Source organism: Oncorhynchus mykiss, chromosome 25 (genome assembly GCF_013265735.2).
Source record: "Oncorhynchus mykiss isolate Arlee chromosome 25, USDA_OmykA_1.1, whole genome shotgun sequence".
NCBI lineage: Eukaryota > Metazoa > Chordata > Actinopteri > Salmoniformes > Salmonidae > Oncorhynchus > Oncorhynchus mykiss.
In genome coordinates, this window is record NC_048589.1 from 17,683,297 (window position 1) to 17,697,136 (window position 13,840).

The 13,840-nt window shown below is 40.1% G+C and overlaps 1 protein-coding gene across 1 annotated transcript; it reads left to right on the forward strand.

Moving 5' to 3' along the window:
- Nucleotides 1-2,843: 2,843 nt before the first annotated feature.
- On the forward strand, nt 2,844-12,675 carry LOC110505481 (neuroglobin). Its single transcript, XM_021584729.2, has 5 exons — nt 2,844-3,468; nt 7,329-7,436; nt 8,294-8,414; nt 8,516-8,596; nt 12,402-12,675. Exons 1-5 carry the CDS (start codon nt 3,308-3,310, stop codon nt 12,519-12,521), a joined length of 591 nt encoding a protein of 196 aa, XP_021440404.1. The 5' UTR covers nt 2,844-3,307; the 3' UTR covers nt 12,522-12,675.
- Nucleotides 12,676-13,840: the final 1,165 nt, after the last annotated feature.

Here is a 13,840-nt window from a genome sequence, read left to right on the forward strand (position 1 = left end):
AGGCTGGGTTACTGTTATTTCTCATCCTTTTTTATTATTCCACTTCATCCCATTTTGCTGGTGGAACTACAGTGCCTTGCAGAAGTATTCATCCCCCTTGGCGTTTTTCCTATTTTGTTGCATTACAACCTGTAATTTAAATGGATTTTTAATTGAATTTCATAAAATGGACATACACAAAATAGTCCAAATTGGTGAAGTGAAATGGTAAAAATATCTTGTTTAAAAAAATTATTTCCCCCCTAAATAAGATCTGGTGCAACCAAGTACCTTCAGAAGTCACATAATTAGTTAGATTGCACACAGGTAGACTTTATTTAAGTGTCACATGATCTGTCACATGATCTCAGTAAATATACACCTGTTCTGAAAGGCCCCAGAGCAACACCACTAAGCAAGAGGCACCACCAAACAAGCGGCACCATGAAAACCAAGGAGGACACCAAACAAGTCAGGGAGTTGTGGAGTTATAGAGAAGTACAGATTAGGGTTGGGTTATAAAAAAATATCCAAACCTTTGAACATCCTACGGAGCACCATTAAATCCATGATTAAAAAATGTAAAGAATATGGCACCACAACAAACCTGCCAAGAGAAGGCCGCCCACCAAAATTCACGGACCAGGCAATGAGGGCATTAAATCAGAGAGGCAACAAAGAGACCAAAGATAACCCTGAAGGAGCTGCAAAGCTCCACAGCGGAGATTGGAGTATCTGTCCATAGGACCACTTTAAGCCGTACACTCCACAGAGCTGGGCTTTATGGAAGAGTGGCCAGAACAAAAGCCATTGCTTAAAGAAAAAAATAAGCAAACACATTTGGTGTTCACCAAAAGACATGTGGGAGACTCCCCAAATATATGGCGCAAACCCATCACTTCCAATATCCCGAGAACACCATCCCCACAGTGAAGCATGGTGGTGGCAGCATCATGCTGTGGGGATGTTTTTCATCGGCAGGGACTGGGAAACTGGTCAGAATTTAAGGAATGACGGATGGCGCTAAACACGGGGAAATTCTTGAGGGAAACCTGTTTCAATCTTCCAGAGATTTTAGCCTGGGACAGAGGTTCACCTTCCAGCAGGATAATGACCCTAAGCGTACTGCTAAAGCAACACTTGAGTAGTTTAAGGGGAAACATTTAAATGTCTTGGAATGGCCTAGTCGAAGCCCAGACCTCAATCAAATTGAGAATCTGTGGTATGGCTTAATAAAGATTGCTGTACACCAGCAGAACCCATCCAACTTGAAGGAGCTGGAGTAGTTTTGCCTTGAAGAATGGGCAAAAATCCCAGTGGCTAGATGTGCCAAGCTAATAGAGACACACCCCATGAGACTTGCAGCTGTAATTGCTGCAAAAGGTGGCTTTACAAAGTATTGATTTTTTTTGGGGGGGGGGGGGGTGAATAGTTATGCACGCTCAAGTTCTGTTTTTTTGTTTATTTCTTGTTTGTTTCACAATAAAACTTAATTTGCATCTTCAAAGTGGTAGACATGTTGAGTAAAACAAATGATACAAACCCCCCCAAAAACGTATTTTAATTCCAGGTTGTAAGGCAACAAAATAGGAAAGTTGGCAAGGGGGGTGAATACTTTCACAAGCCACTGTACGTATTTGAAATCAAATATACCTACTGTAACAATGTGTGTGTCGGTGGCAGGGAAGTCAGGCACAGGAGAATCGGACTTGGTATAAATGGAGTCGTTTAATAAACTTACATAAACTCCAAAACCAAAACTCCAACATAAATAAAAGTGGGTACAAGAACCCGTCGCGCACCAATACATAATACTCGAACATACAAACAAACAATCTCCGACAAGGACATGATGGGAAACAGAGGGTTAAATACACCACATGTAATTGATGGGATTGGAACCAGGTGTGAAGGAAGACAAGACAAAACCAATGGAAAATGAGAAGTGGCTCAGTGATGGTTAGAAGATCGGTGACGTCGACCGCCGAACACCGCCCCAACAAGGAGAGGGACAGACTTCGGCCAAAGTCGTGACACCTACTTGTCTTTAAAAATAAATGACAAGAGGCTATTCATTTTTGTCGGCATTCATGTGTTGTGTTCTATGTTGATTGTCAGTTATAAAAGTGAGAATAGACTATATTGAAATGTCTGTTACCTTAATTATTTATTAATTTTAGTAGTGTGCATAAGCATCTAGGAAGAGATGATAAGGGGACTCTCATTAGCCCTTAAACGTAAAATATCTTGCCTATGTATTGCATGATGACAAGTGTCAGCAACAAGTGTCAGCCTCAACCACCTTTAGATTTGTATTCAAGGTGGGGTACCTTGGAGAAATTGATTGTTATAGTTAACATTTTCAAACCCCCTGCACTTGGGAAACATACCCCCCTGCAAGTCTTTCTTCAAGTCCTATTTTAAAGGCATTGTTCATCCACATTAATGAATGTTATTTTATATTTTTCTTTACAAATTTCTTTGTGCTCTAATCTCTCAATGTTAATCTCAAAGTACACCAGATGAATGCATGTAGCTGCTGAAATTAAATGGTTCTAAACACCTCTACTACAGTTCCACCTCTGGCTTTGGGCTAAGCCTCCAATGTCTTCAAATCTTGGAAACACCCCTGGAAATATGATATAACTATTATAAACCATGGTCATATTTACCTATATGAAGCCTATAAAATACATACATAAGATGCATAGACTACTACAGTATTCATCGTTGTGCTTTTGGCAGTAGTTATGGGAAAAAAAATGTTACCCCTCCCCTCAAGGTTACAGAAAATGAACTCTTATTACGAAGCACTCCTGCGCTCTGGATATCACTGAATCCCATTCATGCTGGATGGTGTAGCCCAGTTGTTTCCAATCTGTGTTCCGGGGTATTGTAGGTCGTCTGTGACTATTTTAGATGTTTTATAATAAATAAATGAATTCTAATAACAGCTGGGATTATTAATGGTATTATAAGAAATTGTATTTTACTTTTCACAATCAAAATTGTTTATAATAATAAAAATAGCATTTTAATGTGTAACATTCATTTAAAAAAAATAACTGCTAAGATATTTTATGTAAAAAAAAATAATATACGAATCCCCGATCTTTTGATAGCGATTTGGTGGTCCCCGGAACGGAACATTTTGGGAACCTCTGGTGTAGCCTAGATTTACAGCCATACGCGCAAGAGGAGTATACGTGAACCATATGCCAGGGGAGCAGACCTTTCTCTCGGCAGTAATTCGGTTATTTTTGCGTCTGTTGTGTTATTACTAAAGTAGGTTACCTACATTTAAGTTAATTGTACTGTATCAAGAAGAATGGGCTGCGCTATATCAGGACTGGCACCGAAAACACTTGGAGAGACAAAAACGGAAGAAGATGTTGCGCATCTCAACGAGAAGCAAATCCAGATGATCAAAGAGTCCTGGAAAGTTATCCAGGAGGACATTGCGAAAGTTGGAATTATTATGTTCGTCAGGTGAGATATTTTGAATAGTTTTGTTTGAGTTATTTGTAAGCAAGTTAGATATTCGCTTTATCAGACTGAACATTTTCATAATACACATCTCGCACATAGAAAGGCAAAACTCTTCAACACTATTGCTCTCAACTTCAAATAACAGAGATAAATACATTCCAGAAATGATTGAATAAATTGGCTAGAACAAAGACAGTTTGACCGCAGGGACTGCATGATACTGTAAGTGACTAATACTACGTTTATTATCATTCATGACGTATTTGTATTTAATATGGATCCTCATTACAGCTACTCTACATTGTGTCCAGCAAAATTAAGGCAGTTATACGAAATTAAAAACATGACAATAAATACATTCATTATTCACAACACACTATCTGTGTGCCCTCAGGCCCATACATGACTAGAAATGAAAGAATATGCCAACTTCACATTACTCAAACTGTTATTACACAGTAGTTATTTGTCTATGTGTGTTAATTATAGCTGCAATACATATTACTTTGTGGAAACAGTAGGATCAAAATGTAGGATCAATACATTATAATTGTTATATTGTATGAGAATTAAGCCCCATCATCCTAATAAAATTATGTCACTCCTTGTGCTGCCAAAAAGCTCTCAAGGCATTTTAGGGAGAGACATGATTTGGTTCACAACAGAGAGGAGTCTCGGGGCTCAATGATTGAATGTGACTGTGACATTGTGCCCAACCTCTGCTCACAAGCAAGCAACTGTACATAGTCATATTCTTTAACCTCTGCCACATCCTTCTGCCTTGGGGCTTGGAGACTTTCATGAAGGGGTTGGAGGGTGTTGCCTCCCTCCCATCATCCAACATTACATCTCAATGTTGCATAACAAATATACAGCACCAGTCCTCTTCCCATCTACTGACAAACAAAGACATTCACAGCAAATACATTGCAACGAGCACGATGGCCAGCCTTTGAAATGTAATAGCTTGCAGAGAGAGAAAAAAAACATGAAAATTGAGTGCACAATGCATTCCTAGTTTGGTGCTAATGTAGTCAGACATTATGGCTGTTAGTGGAGAGAGATGGAGAGAGAGAGACCACCAGGCACAGCACAGCAGATGGCTTCAAGCCCAATCAGGGCAATGTGTCCCTGGCCAGGAGGAGATCCAGAGAGTTGAAGAGATTGACCTTAGCGTGTTGGCCTGGGACCACTGGGGCCTTCCTTGGTTTAAGGTCACTTCAAGGCCCCTAGAAACAAAGGCTGACCTCGGGTTATCAGCAAGGCTGTCCTCAGGTTAACAGCATGCACATTCAATTAGACCAGCAGCACTGTGAAGACTCCACCTTGTTGCCCTCCTCTGCTCTGTGTACTACTAGACCAAGAGTGTCTCACCAGGGAATGTATTTTCTATAAGCTGACAGTGGAAATGTAATTGATGAACTGTACAGATCATGCTGTGTGTATGCTATGTGAGGAAATGTAAACTCTTCTATCAAAGGCGAGCCTTTGAAATACCTACTGCATATGAGAGAGCAGGAATTAGAATTCCACTTCCACTTCAAACCCCTCAAGTACAGGGAATACACTGTAGATCAAAGTGTCGAGCTCTTGAACCGTGGTTTTCTGTGTGTGGGAGAAAACGAGACCAGGGTCATTTCCCCTGTGCTCTCACATCAGTGAGGTGTGGTATGAATTACATTGTGCCTATAAAGTGAGAATGACATTCACAGTAAAGAATATGTCCTCTAACAGCTTTGCCCGGAATAGGACTCATCTCGAAATCCACTTATCTTGACATCCATTTCACCTAGCCACAGAATTGTACAATTTATTCGGGTCTGCATTCAATGCAGCATATGTCCAGAAAATGTTTTTTTCTTCAGCATGTATTACTTTGCTTCCCTGTTCATACTTTGTCATTCACTGTTGTTCTTTAACGGTTCTAGTAATTGCGGCATAATTCCATATCATTCATGTGTCAACTTAAGTCCCCTGAGACGTATCACTTATAGTACAAGTTTTATTGTCAGCCAAAATGCATTAAAAAAACATACATTTTTAATGCAAGAACATAGCCACCATTCAAAGAGACCTATTTTGAAATCACCCCACACACCTCTTCTCTGCTCCTATTCATTTATTTCAAGGGCCTTGTGTTTCTGACAGTAGCAATGGACTGAGATACAACTCTGAGTGTAAATAAGGTTCTCTCCCTCACACACAGAGGCAGTAAGAGGTGCAAATCAAAGTGTATGTGCAAAGCTCTTATACCTCACTTCATAAAATGACTGACTAGAGGGATGAGGGAAAACACAAAAAAGAGGAGATGATTGGTTGATTACTATGAACATAATTAGCATTATAAAGCCAAGTAATTAATGCATGGTTCCTTTAGATCCTACAGAGCTGTATGGTATATTTATGGTATATTTCATAAATGGTGATGTATACATTTATGGAACTCACAATAGGGTATGTGTTTACTGATTTCATGACTATATTTAAGGTAGACACCTCTGAGGGAAATGCTCACTGATAGTATTGCAACATGAGTTAAATCTCTTGTTAAAGGACCAACGAAGCCATTTTTATCTCAATACAAAATCATTTCTGGGTAACAATTAAGTACCTTACTGTGGGGCGGCAGGGTTAGAGCGGTGGACTAGCAACCGGAAAGTTGCAAGTTCAAACCCCCGAGCTGACAAGGTACAAATCTGTCATTCTGCCCCTGAACAGGCAGTTAAACCCAATGTTCCTAGGCTGTCATTGAAGATAAGAATTTGTTCTTTACTGACTTGCCTAGTAAAATAAAACTGTGATTGTTTTCAATTAAAATGGTCAAAAATAAACAAAAATGTCTATTTAATTTCTCAAGCAAGACATTTTATAGGACTTTCTGGGAGTGGTCTGAGTGGGAAAGGGGAAACTGAAAACGATCTGTTATTAGCAGAGAAGTTTGGAACTTTCTTTCTTATTGCTCTATTAAATAATTTGGTGATGTCACCAGGCAGACCAAAACTCCAGCCCATCAAAACAGGCAACAATTACTGGTGGTCATTTAAAACAGCTCTTACACTAAACGGACATTATCATAATTTTCACAATTTGATAGTAACCTCATAGTGTGGAAATATATACAAAACAGAGGAAAATCACGTTTTTGACTGCAGCGTAAAAAATGAAACAATTTACTAAGTCTGAATCAGGCCCAGAATGCATAAAATAAAATAGAAAATAGAAATATTGTTTAAAAAACAATATATAGAACCATATCATGAAAGCAACAAAGTCTATGAGAAAGGCCATACATGAATGGGTCTGAAATGGCAGGGGAACTCTTACGGCCAGATCACACATCTGGGGACGGGAATTATGACACCTTAAATGGCAGGGGAACTCAATACAGGCAGCTCTATGAGGAGACGGACAAGTGGGTTTTACACCCCCTGGCACTGAGTGTGTTGATGTTGTGATTGCAGCCCATAGTAGGCCCAGAGCAATGCAGGCAAGGACTGAGGGTTAGAGAGCAGCCAGGACTGATAGCTGCAAGGGGATCAAACGAACAATCAGATCTCAGAGATTTTCTTAAAATCACTGTGTGGATGAGATGTGATGACTTTAAACGCCACCTTGAAGATATTGACAAGGATAAAGACAGGAATGGCTTAACTAGAAGACCATATCAACACTTACATTATACAAAAAACAATGGATGACTTTTAAGACCTTATTTACTTGCTTGAACTCTGTTACGTAGTCAGTGGGAGAATTTGGAGGACGGAGGGATGTTTGTGTGTGGGCATGAATACGTCAGTTTGGTTAAGGCAGGCTTAATGAAGCTGGCTCTTGTAGGCTCATGTCTGTTGTCTTGGTAACAGGTTATTTGAGACCCATCCAGAATGCAAGGATGTATTCTTCCTGTTCCGAGACGTGGAGGACCTTGAGATGTTACGAACCAGCCGGGAGCTCAGGTCACATGGCCTACGGTCAGTCGCCACACCACAACACTGTACAACTCTTAAGTTCAATACACTACAGCTGGTGTACCACAGAGGGAATGGTATTTATTAAAAAAATAAATATATATATATTTTTTTTTACATATATCTCGAAATCTCACAATGTACCATCACTGATTACATTGAAGCAAACTAATGTATGACATACTGTAGAGATTAAGTTTCATATTTCAAAGATCTGTCAACACTGTTTGGGCACATATATGAGATTATCATTATCTGGCTAGCTATTATCAGGTCTGCTGCCAGTGAAGAACACACTTATCCTCCACATGCAGCTCCCAATGGTGTGTTTTCTCCATTCTGTTGTGTCACTGGGGTATGCTGAGCCTCTTAGTTTTTCTCCCCACAAAAGGCCAATAAACCTAATTAAGCCTGAGGACTCCACTTAATCAAAGGTATGAAGGCTACAGTGGTATTACAGGAGACAGACATGGATATGTACACTACATCTCCACACGGCCCTTCCGAGCTTATACTCCCAGGAAAAGGCCAAGTGCCCCTCAAATCACTTGCACAGGCATTAGTGCCAAATGTCCTCACCGGCCCCCAGAGGGAGTACACCCATGTATTATTCTTGTGCATATTTATCTTTCTGCATAAACTCTCCCTAACATGCTCTTCGGCGTAAAATACAGGCCTACGGGAAACAACGGAACCATGTTCAGTTTCAGCGTTTAATGTCGGAGAACAATTGTTGAAAGAGAGGATAAACGATTACTAAATTAATTGGATCACATTAAGTGCCCGCTGTATGATCAAATGATGGTGATAATCAAGGTGTGCCTGTGGGTCCTAATATCCAGGCCTGTGTTTCCTCTCAGAGTAATGTCCTTCATTGAGAAAAGTGTGGCCAGACTGGACCAGCTGGAGAGACTAGATGTTCTGGCTGTGGAGCTAGGGATGAGCCATTACCATTACAACGCCCCACCCAAATACTACAGTGTAAGACACACACACTGACGGTGCATCTTAAGCAAAGTTAGAGTTTGCATTTTTTGGGGGATACATGTATACATCCCTATTCTGGTGTGATTTCTTTCCAGTATGTAGGAGCAGAATTCATCTGTGCTGTCCAACCCATTCTCAAAGAGAGATGGACCCCTGAGCTTGAGGAGGCATGGAAGGTACAGATTTCAGTCTTTCTTGGCGACCCCTGTGATTTAATATGTGGGTGTCAATCACATGCTCTTCTAGGAATTCACCCAGTATAAATGTTCAGCAGAATGCGTTGAATTGGTATAATCATGTGTGTAACCAATTATTGTCCAAGAGGTCCCTTGGCTTTCTGCTGTGCCAGAGTTATTCACATCCAATGATTCATGTCAAGATGGAGATTATCACCAGCGGATGAGATAGGTTGACTGACATGAAAATTTCAATTAACCCGAAATGACCATATTGTGGAACCAGTGCATGGCTCTGTCACATCATGTAACCCTGCTTTACATAACTAACAAAGTATTATATCATACACTCTTATTAAGTAAAATATAAATTTCAGTACAATGTAAAACTGCGCTGTGTGTGCTACTGTGTATGATGTGAATAATGTTTTGTTTTTTTGATAGTCACTGTGTTTTCTAATTAATTTTATGGGTTAGTGAACTAGCCTGGCTATTATAAATAAAATTAAATGAGTGAATGAAGCTCTGTATTTTATCATAAATGTTCCATTGAAACTGTCTGTACTTGCCTCTAGTGGATTCATGGAGAACTACCCTTAACTCCAACCTTGTGCTTACCAGTCCTAAAAAAAGTAAATGAGTTACCTCAGGTTCGTTCAGCCATTCCTATGGGGTAAATGAGTTACCTCAGGTTCGTTCAGCCATTCCAATGGGGTAAATGAATTACCTCAGGTTCGTTCAGTCATTCCTATGGGGTAAATGAATTACCTCAGGTTCGTTCAGCCATTCCTATGGGGTAAATGAGTAACCTCAGGTTCGTTCAGCCATTCCTATGGGGTAAATGAATTACCTCAGGTTCGTTCAGCCATTCCTATGGGGTAAATTAATGACCTCAGGTTCGTTCAGCCATTCCTATGGGGTAAATGAATGGGGAAGAATGGGGTTTAGGGATAAACGCCAAAAATAAGTTCTGAGGTTAACACAGGAGATCTTATACGTTTTGATCCAGAAGATAATATCAGTCAGTTAACATGACCTTTATGAATTATGAAGACTATGTGCTTGTTTTGAATACATAAATGATTTTTTTTTAAATCACAAAAAGGGACGTTAGCTAATGAAGATGATCTCATAGAACAACATGTACAAGATCTCCATAAGCCTGTGTTTACCACAGACCTTTTTTTTCGGTCTTTATTGACCCCACGCATAGTGGAGGATGGTTAGAGTGGCCAAAAAATCTCCAAGGATCACAGCTGGAGAATTGCAGACGTTAGTTGGGTCTTGGGTTCAGAAAGTCTCCAAAACTACGATCAGACACCACCTACGTAACCACAAGTTGTTTGGGAGGGTTGCCATAAAAAAATCCTTTGCTGTCATCAAACAACAAACTCAAGCGCCTAGTTTGCCAAACGTTACTGGAACTTTTAATGGGACGGGGTTCTATGGTCAGATGAGTCCAAAATAGAGCTTTTTGGAAACAAACACCAGAGGTGGGTTTGGCGTAGACAGAAATATATCCATGCAGAAAAGTACCTCATCCCCACTGTGAAGTATGGTGGTGGTTCTTTGATGTTGTGGGGCTGTTTTTCTTCCAAAGGCCCTGGACAACTTGTTAGGATACATGGTATCATGGACTCCATCAAGTATCAGCAGATATTAATCAAAGCCTCTTCTAAGAAGCTTAAACTGGGCCTTCATTGGATCTTCCAGCAGGACAATGAACCAAAGCACACCTCAAAATCAACACAAAAATGGTTCACTGACCACAGAATCAAGGTTTTGCCATGGCCATCCCAGTCCCCTGACCTAAACCCCATAGAAAACCTGTGGGATGAGCTGAAGAGGAGAGTCCACGAGCTTGGACCTCAAATCTGAAGGATCTGGAGAGATTCTGTATGGAGGAATGGTCTCAGATCCCTTGCCATGTGTTCTCCAACCTCATTACCCATTTTAGGAGAAGACTCAGAGCTGTTATCTTGGCAAAGGGAGGTTGCACAAAGTATTGAATGAAGGGGTGCCAATAATTGTGGCACACATATGTTTGAGAAAAATATTTGTTTTATGTTAGAAATGAATTTTTTCTTTCAATTATTTTACTTTAATTGAAAGTTTGATTTCTGTGAATATTTTGAATGAAAGACCAAGAGGATAACCAACAAATATGTTTTTTACAGCCTGTTTTGCTCATATTTACAAAGGGTGCCAATATTAGTGGAGGGCACTGTATTCATACCCTTTGACTTATTTCACATTTTGTTGCGTTACAGCCTAAATTCTAAATGGATTAAATAAAATAAAAATCTACACACAATACCCCATAATGACAAAGTGAAAATGTGTTTTTAGATAAATACAGAAATATCGAATTTACTTAAGTATTCACACCCGTGTCAATACTTTGTAGAAGCACCTATGGCAATGATTACAGCTGTGAGTCTTTCTGGGTAAGTATATACGAATTTTCCACACCTGGATTGCGCAACATTTGCCATTATTCTTTTCAAATTTCTTCAAGCTCCATCAAATTGGTTGTTGATCATTGCTACACAACCATTTTTAGATCTTGCCATAGATTTTCAAATAGATTTGAGTCAAAACTGTAACTCGGCCACTCAGGAACATTCACTGTCTTCTTGGTAAGAAACTCAAGTGTAGATTTGGCCTTGTATTTTAGGTTATTGTCTTGCTGAAAGGTGAATCCATCTCCCAGTGTCTGGTGGAAAGCAGACTGAACCCGGTTTTCCTTTAGGATTTTGCCTGTGCTTAGTTCCATTGTTTATTTTTATCCTGAAAAACTCCCAGTCCTTAACGATTACAAGCATACCCATAGCACGATGCAGCCACCACTATGTTTGAAAATATGGAGAGTAATGTATTGGATTGGCCCCAAATATAACACTTTGTAGTCAGGCCACAAAGTGAATTTTTTTGCAGTATTACTTTAGGGCCTTGTTGAGAACAGGATGCATGTTTTGGAATCTTTTATTCTGTACAGGTATCGTTCTTTTCACTCTGTCAATTAGGTTAGTATTGTGGAGAAACTACAATGTTGTTGATCCATCCAGTTTTCTCCTATCACAGCAATTAAACTCTAACTGTTTTAACGTCACCATTAGCCTCATGGTAAAATCCCTGAGCTGTTTCCTTCCTCTCTGGAAACTGAGGAAGGACACCTGTGTCTTTGTAGTGACTGGGTGTATTGATACACCATCCAAAGTATAATTAATAACTCCACCATCTTTTTTACCCATCTGCCAATAGGCTTCCCTTCTTTGCAAGACATTGGAAAACGTCCCTGGTCTTTGTGGTTCAAATCCAGTGCTCGACTGAGGGACCTTACAGATAATTATATGTGTGGGGTACAACGATGAGGTAGTCATTAAAACATATTTTTGAACACTTTTTTTGCACACAGTCAGTCCATGCAACTTGTGCCTTGTTAATTAAACACATTTTTACTCCTGAACTTCCCATATCAAAGGGATGGAATACTTATTGACTTAAGACATTTCAGCTTTTCAATTATGGGATAGTGTAGGCCATGGGGTATTGTAGGCCATTGATAAAAACATCTCAATTTAATCCATTTTTTAAATTAGGCTGTAACACAACAAAATATGGGAAAAGTCAAAGGGTGGTATGACTACTTTCTGAAGGCACTGTATAAGGGTGGGAATACTTTGGAACAGATTTCCAAAATTAATAAACTCACCAGTTGGGGGAACCCTGCATTCAGACACCTTGATTCGAATTCTACATTATTACAGGTATCCTCATAATTCCTTGTGTGTTTGTGAACCAGACCCTGTTCCTGTACCTGAGCAGGCTTATGAAGCAGGGCTACCAGGAAGAGACAAGCAGACATCACCATGAGGCAGCATCCCGCAAGGAAAGGCCAGAGAAGAGGAACACACCCAGATGAGAGGCCTGGCTATGGCTGGCCTCCACCCAGAGACTGTTGAGCATAGCACAAAAATGTGGCACGTGGCTTTTAGCTGTGTATATAGTGTATTTATCGCTTACAGTATTCATTTTCTACATACAGTTGAAGTTGGAAGTTTATATACACTCAGGTTGGAGTAGTTTTTCAACCACTCCACAAATTCCTTGTTAACAAACTAGAGTTTTGGCAAGTCGGTTAGGACATCTACTTTGTGCATGACAAGTAATTTTTCCAACAATAGTTTACAGATTATTTCACTGTATCACAATTCCAGTGGGTCAGAAGTTTACATACACTAAGTTGTCTGTGCCTTTAAACAGCTTGGAAAATTGTAGACCTCCACAAGTCTGGTCCAACGCCTAAACGTACCCTGTTCATCTGTACAAACAATAGCACGCAAGTATACACACCATGGGACCACTCAGCCGTCATACCGCTCAGGCAGGAGATGCGTTCTGTCTCCTAGAGATGAACGTACTTTGGTGCGAAAAGTGCAAATCAATCCCAGAACAACAGCAAAGGACCTTGTGAAGATGCTGGAGGAAACCGGTACAAAGTATCTATATCCACAGTAAAACAAGTCCTATATCAACATAACCTGAAAGGCCGCTCAGCAAGGAAGAAGTCACTGCTCCAAAACCGCCATAAAAAAAGCCAGACTACGATTTAAAACTGCACATGAGACAAAGATCGTACTTTTTGGAGAACTGTCCTCTGGTCTGATGAAACAAAACTAGAACTGTTTGGCCATTATGACCATGTTTATGTTTGGAGGAAAAAGGGGGAGGCTTGCAAGCCAAAGAACATCATCCGAACCATGACGCACGATGGTGGCAGCATCATGTTGTGGGGGTGCTTTGCTCCAGTAGGGACTGGTGCACTTCACAAAATAGATGGCAGCATGAGAGGAAAATTATGTGGATATATTGAAGCAACATCATAATGCTTGGTTGCAAATGGGTCTTCTAAATGAACAATAACCCCAAGCATACTTCCAAAGTTGTGGCAAAATGGCTTAAGGATAGCAAAGTCAAGGTACTGGAGTTGCCATCACAAAGCCCTGACCTCAATTCTATAGAAAATTTGTGGGCAGAACTGAAAAAGTGTGTGCGAGCAAGGAGGCCTACAAACCTAACTCAGTTACACCAGCTCTGCCAGGAGGAATGGGCCAAAATTCACCCAACTTATTGTGGGAAGCTTGTGGAAGGCTACCTGAAACGTTTGACCCAAGTTAAACAATTTAACCATTTATGGCTGCCCTCCCGTAAACGAGATAATTGTCATCAACAACCGCTGAA

Bases quoted from the DNA above. Each gene is read 5' to 3' on its own strand.
- LOC110505481 (XM_021584729.2), top strand. From the start codon at position 3,308: ATGGGCTGCGCTATATCAGGACTGGCACCGAAAACACTTGGAGAGACA. The intron at 8,415-8,515 runs GTAAGACACACA...ATTTCTTTCCAG, and splicing joins CCCCACCCAAATACTACAGT to TATGTAGGAGCAGAATTCAT. The intron at 8,597-12,401 runs GTACAGATTTCA...TTTGTGAACCAG, and splicing joins AGCTTGAGGAGGCATGGAAG to ACCCTGTTCCTGTACCTGAG.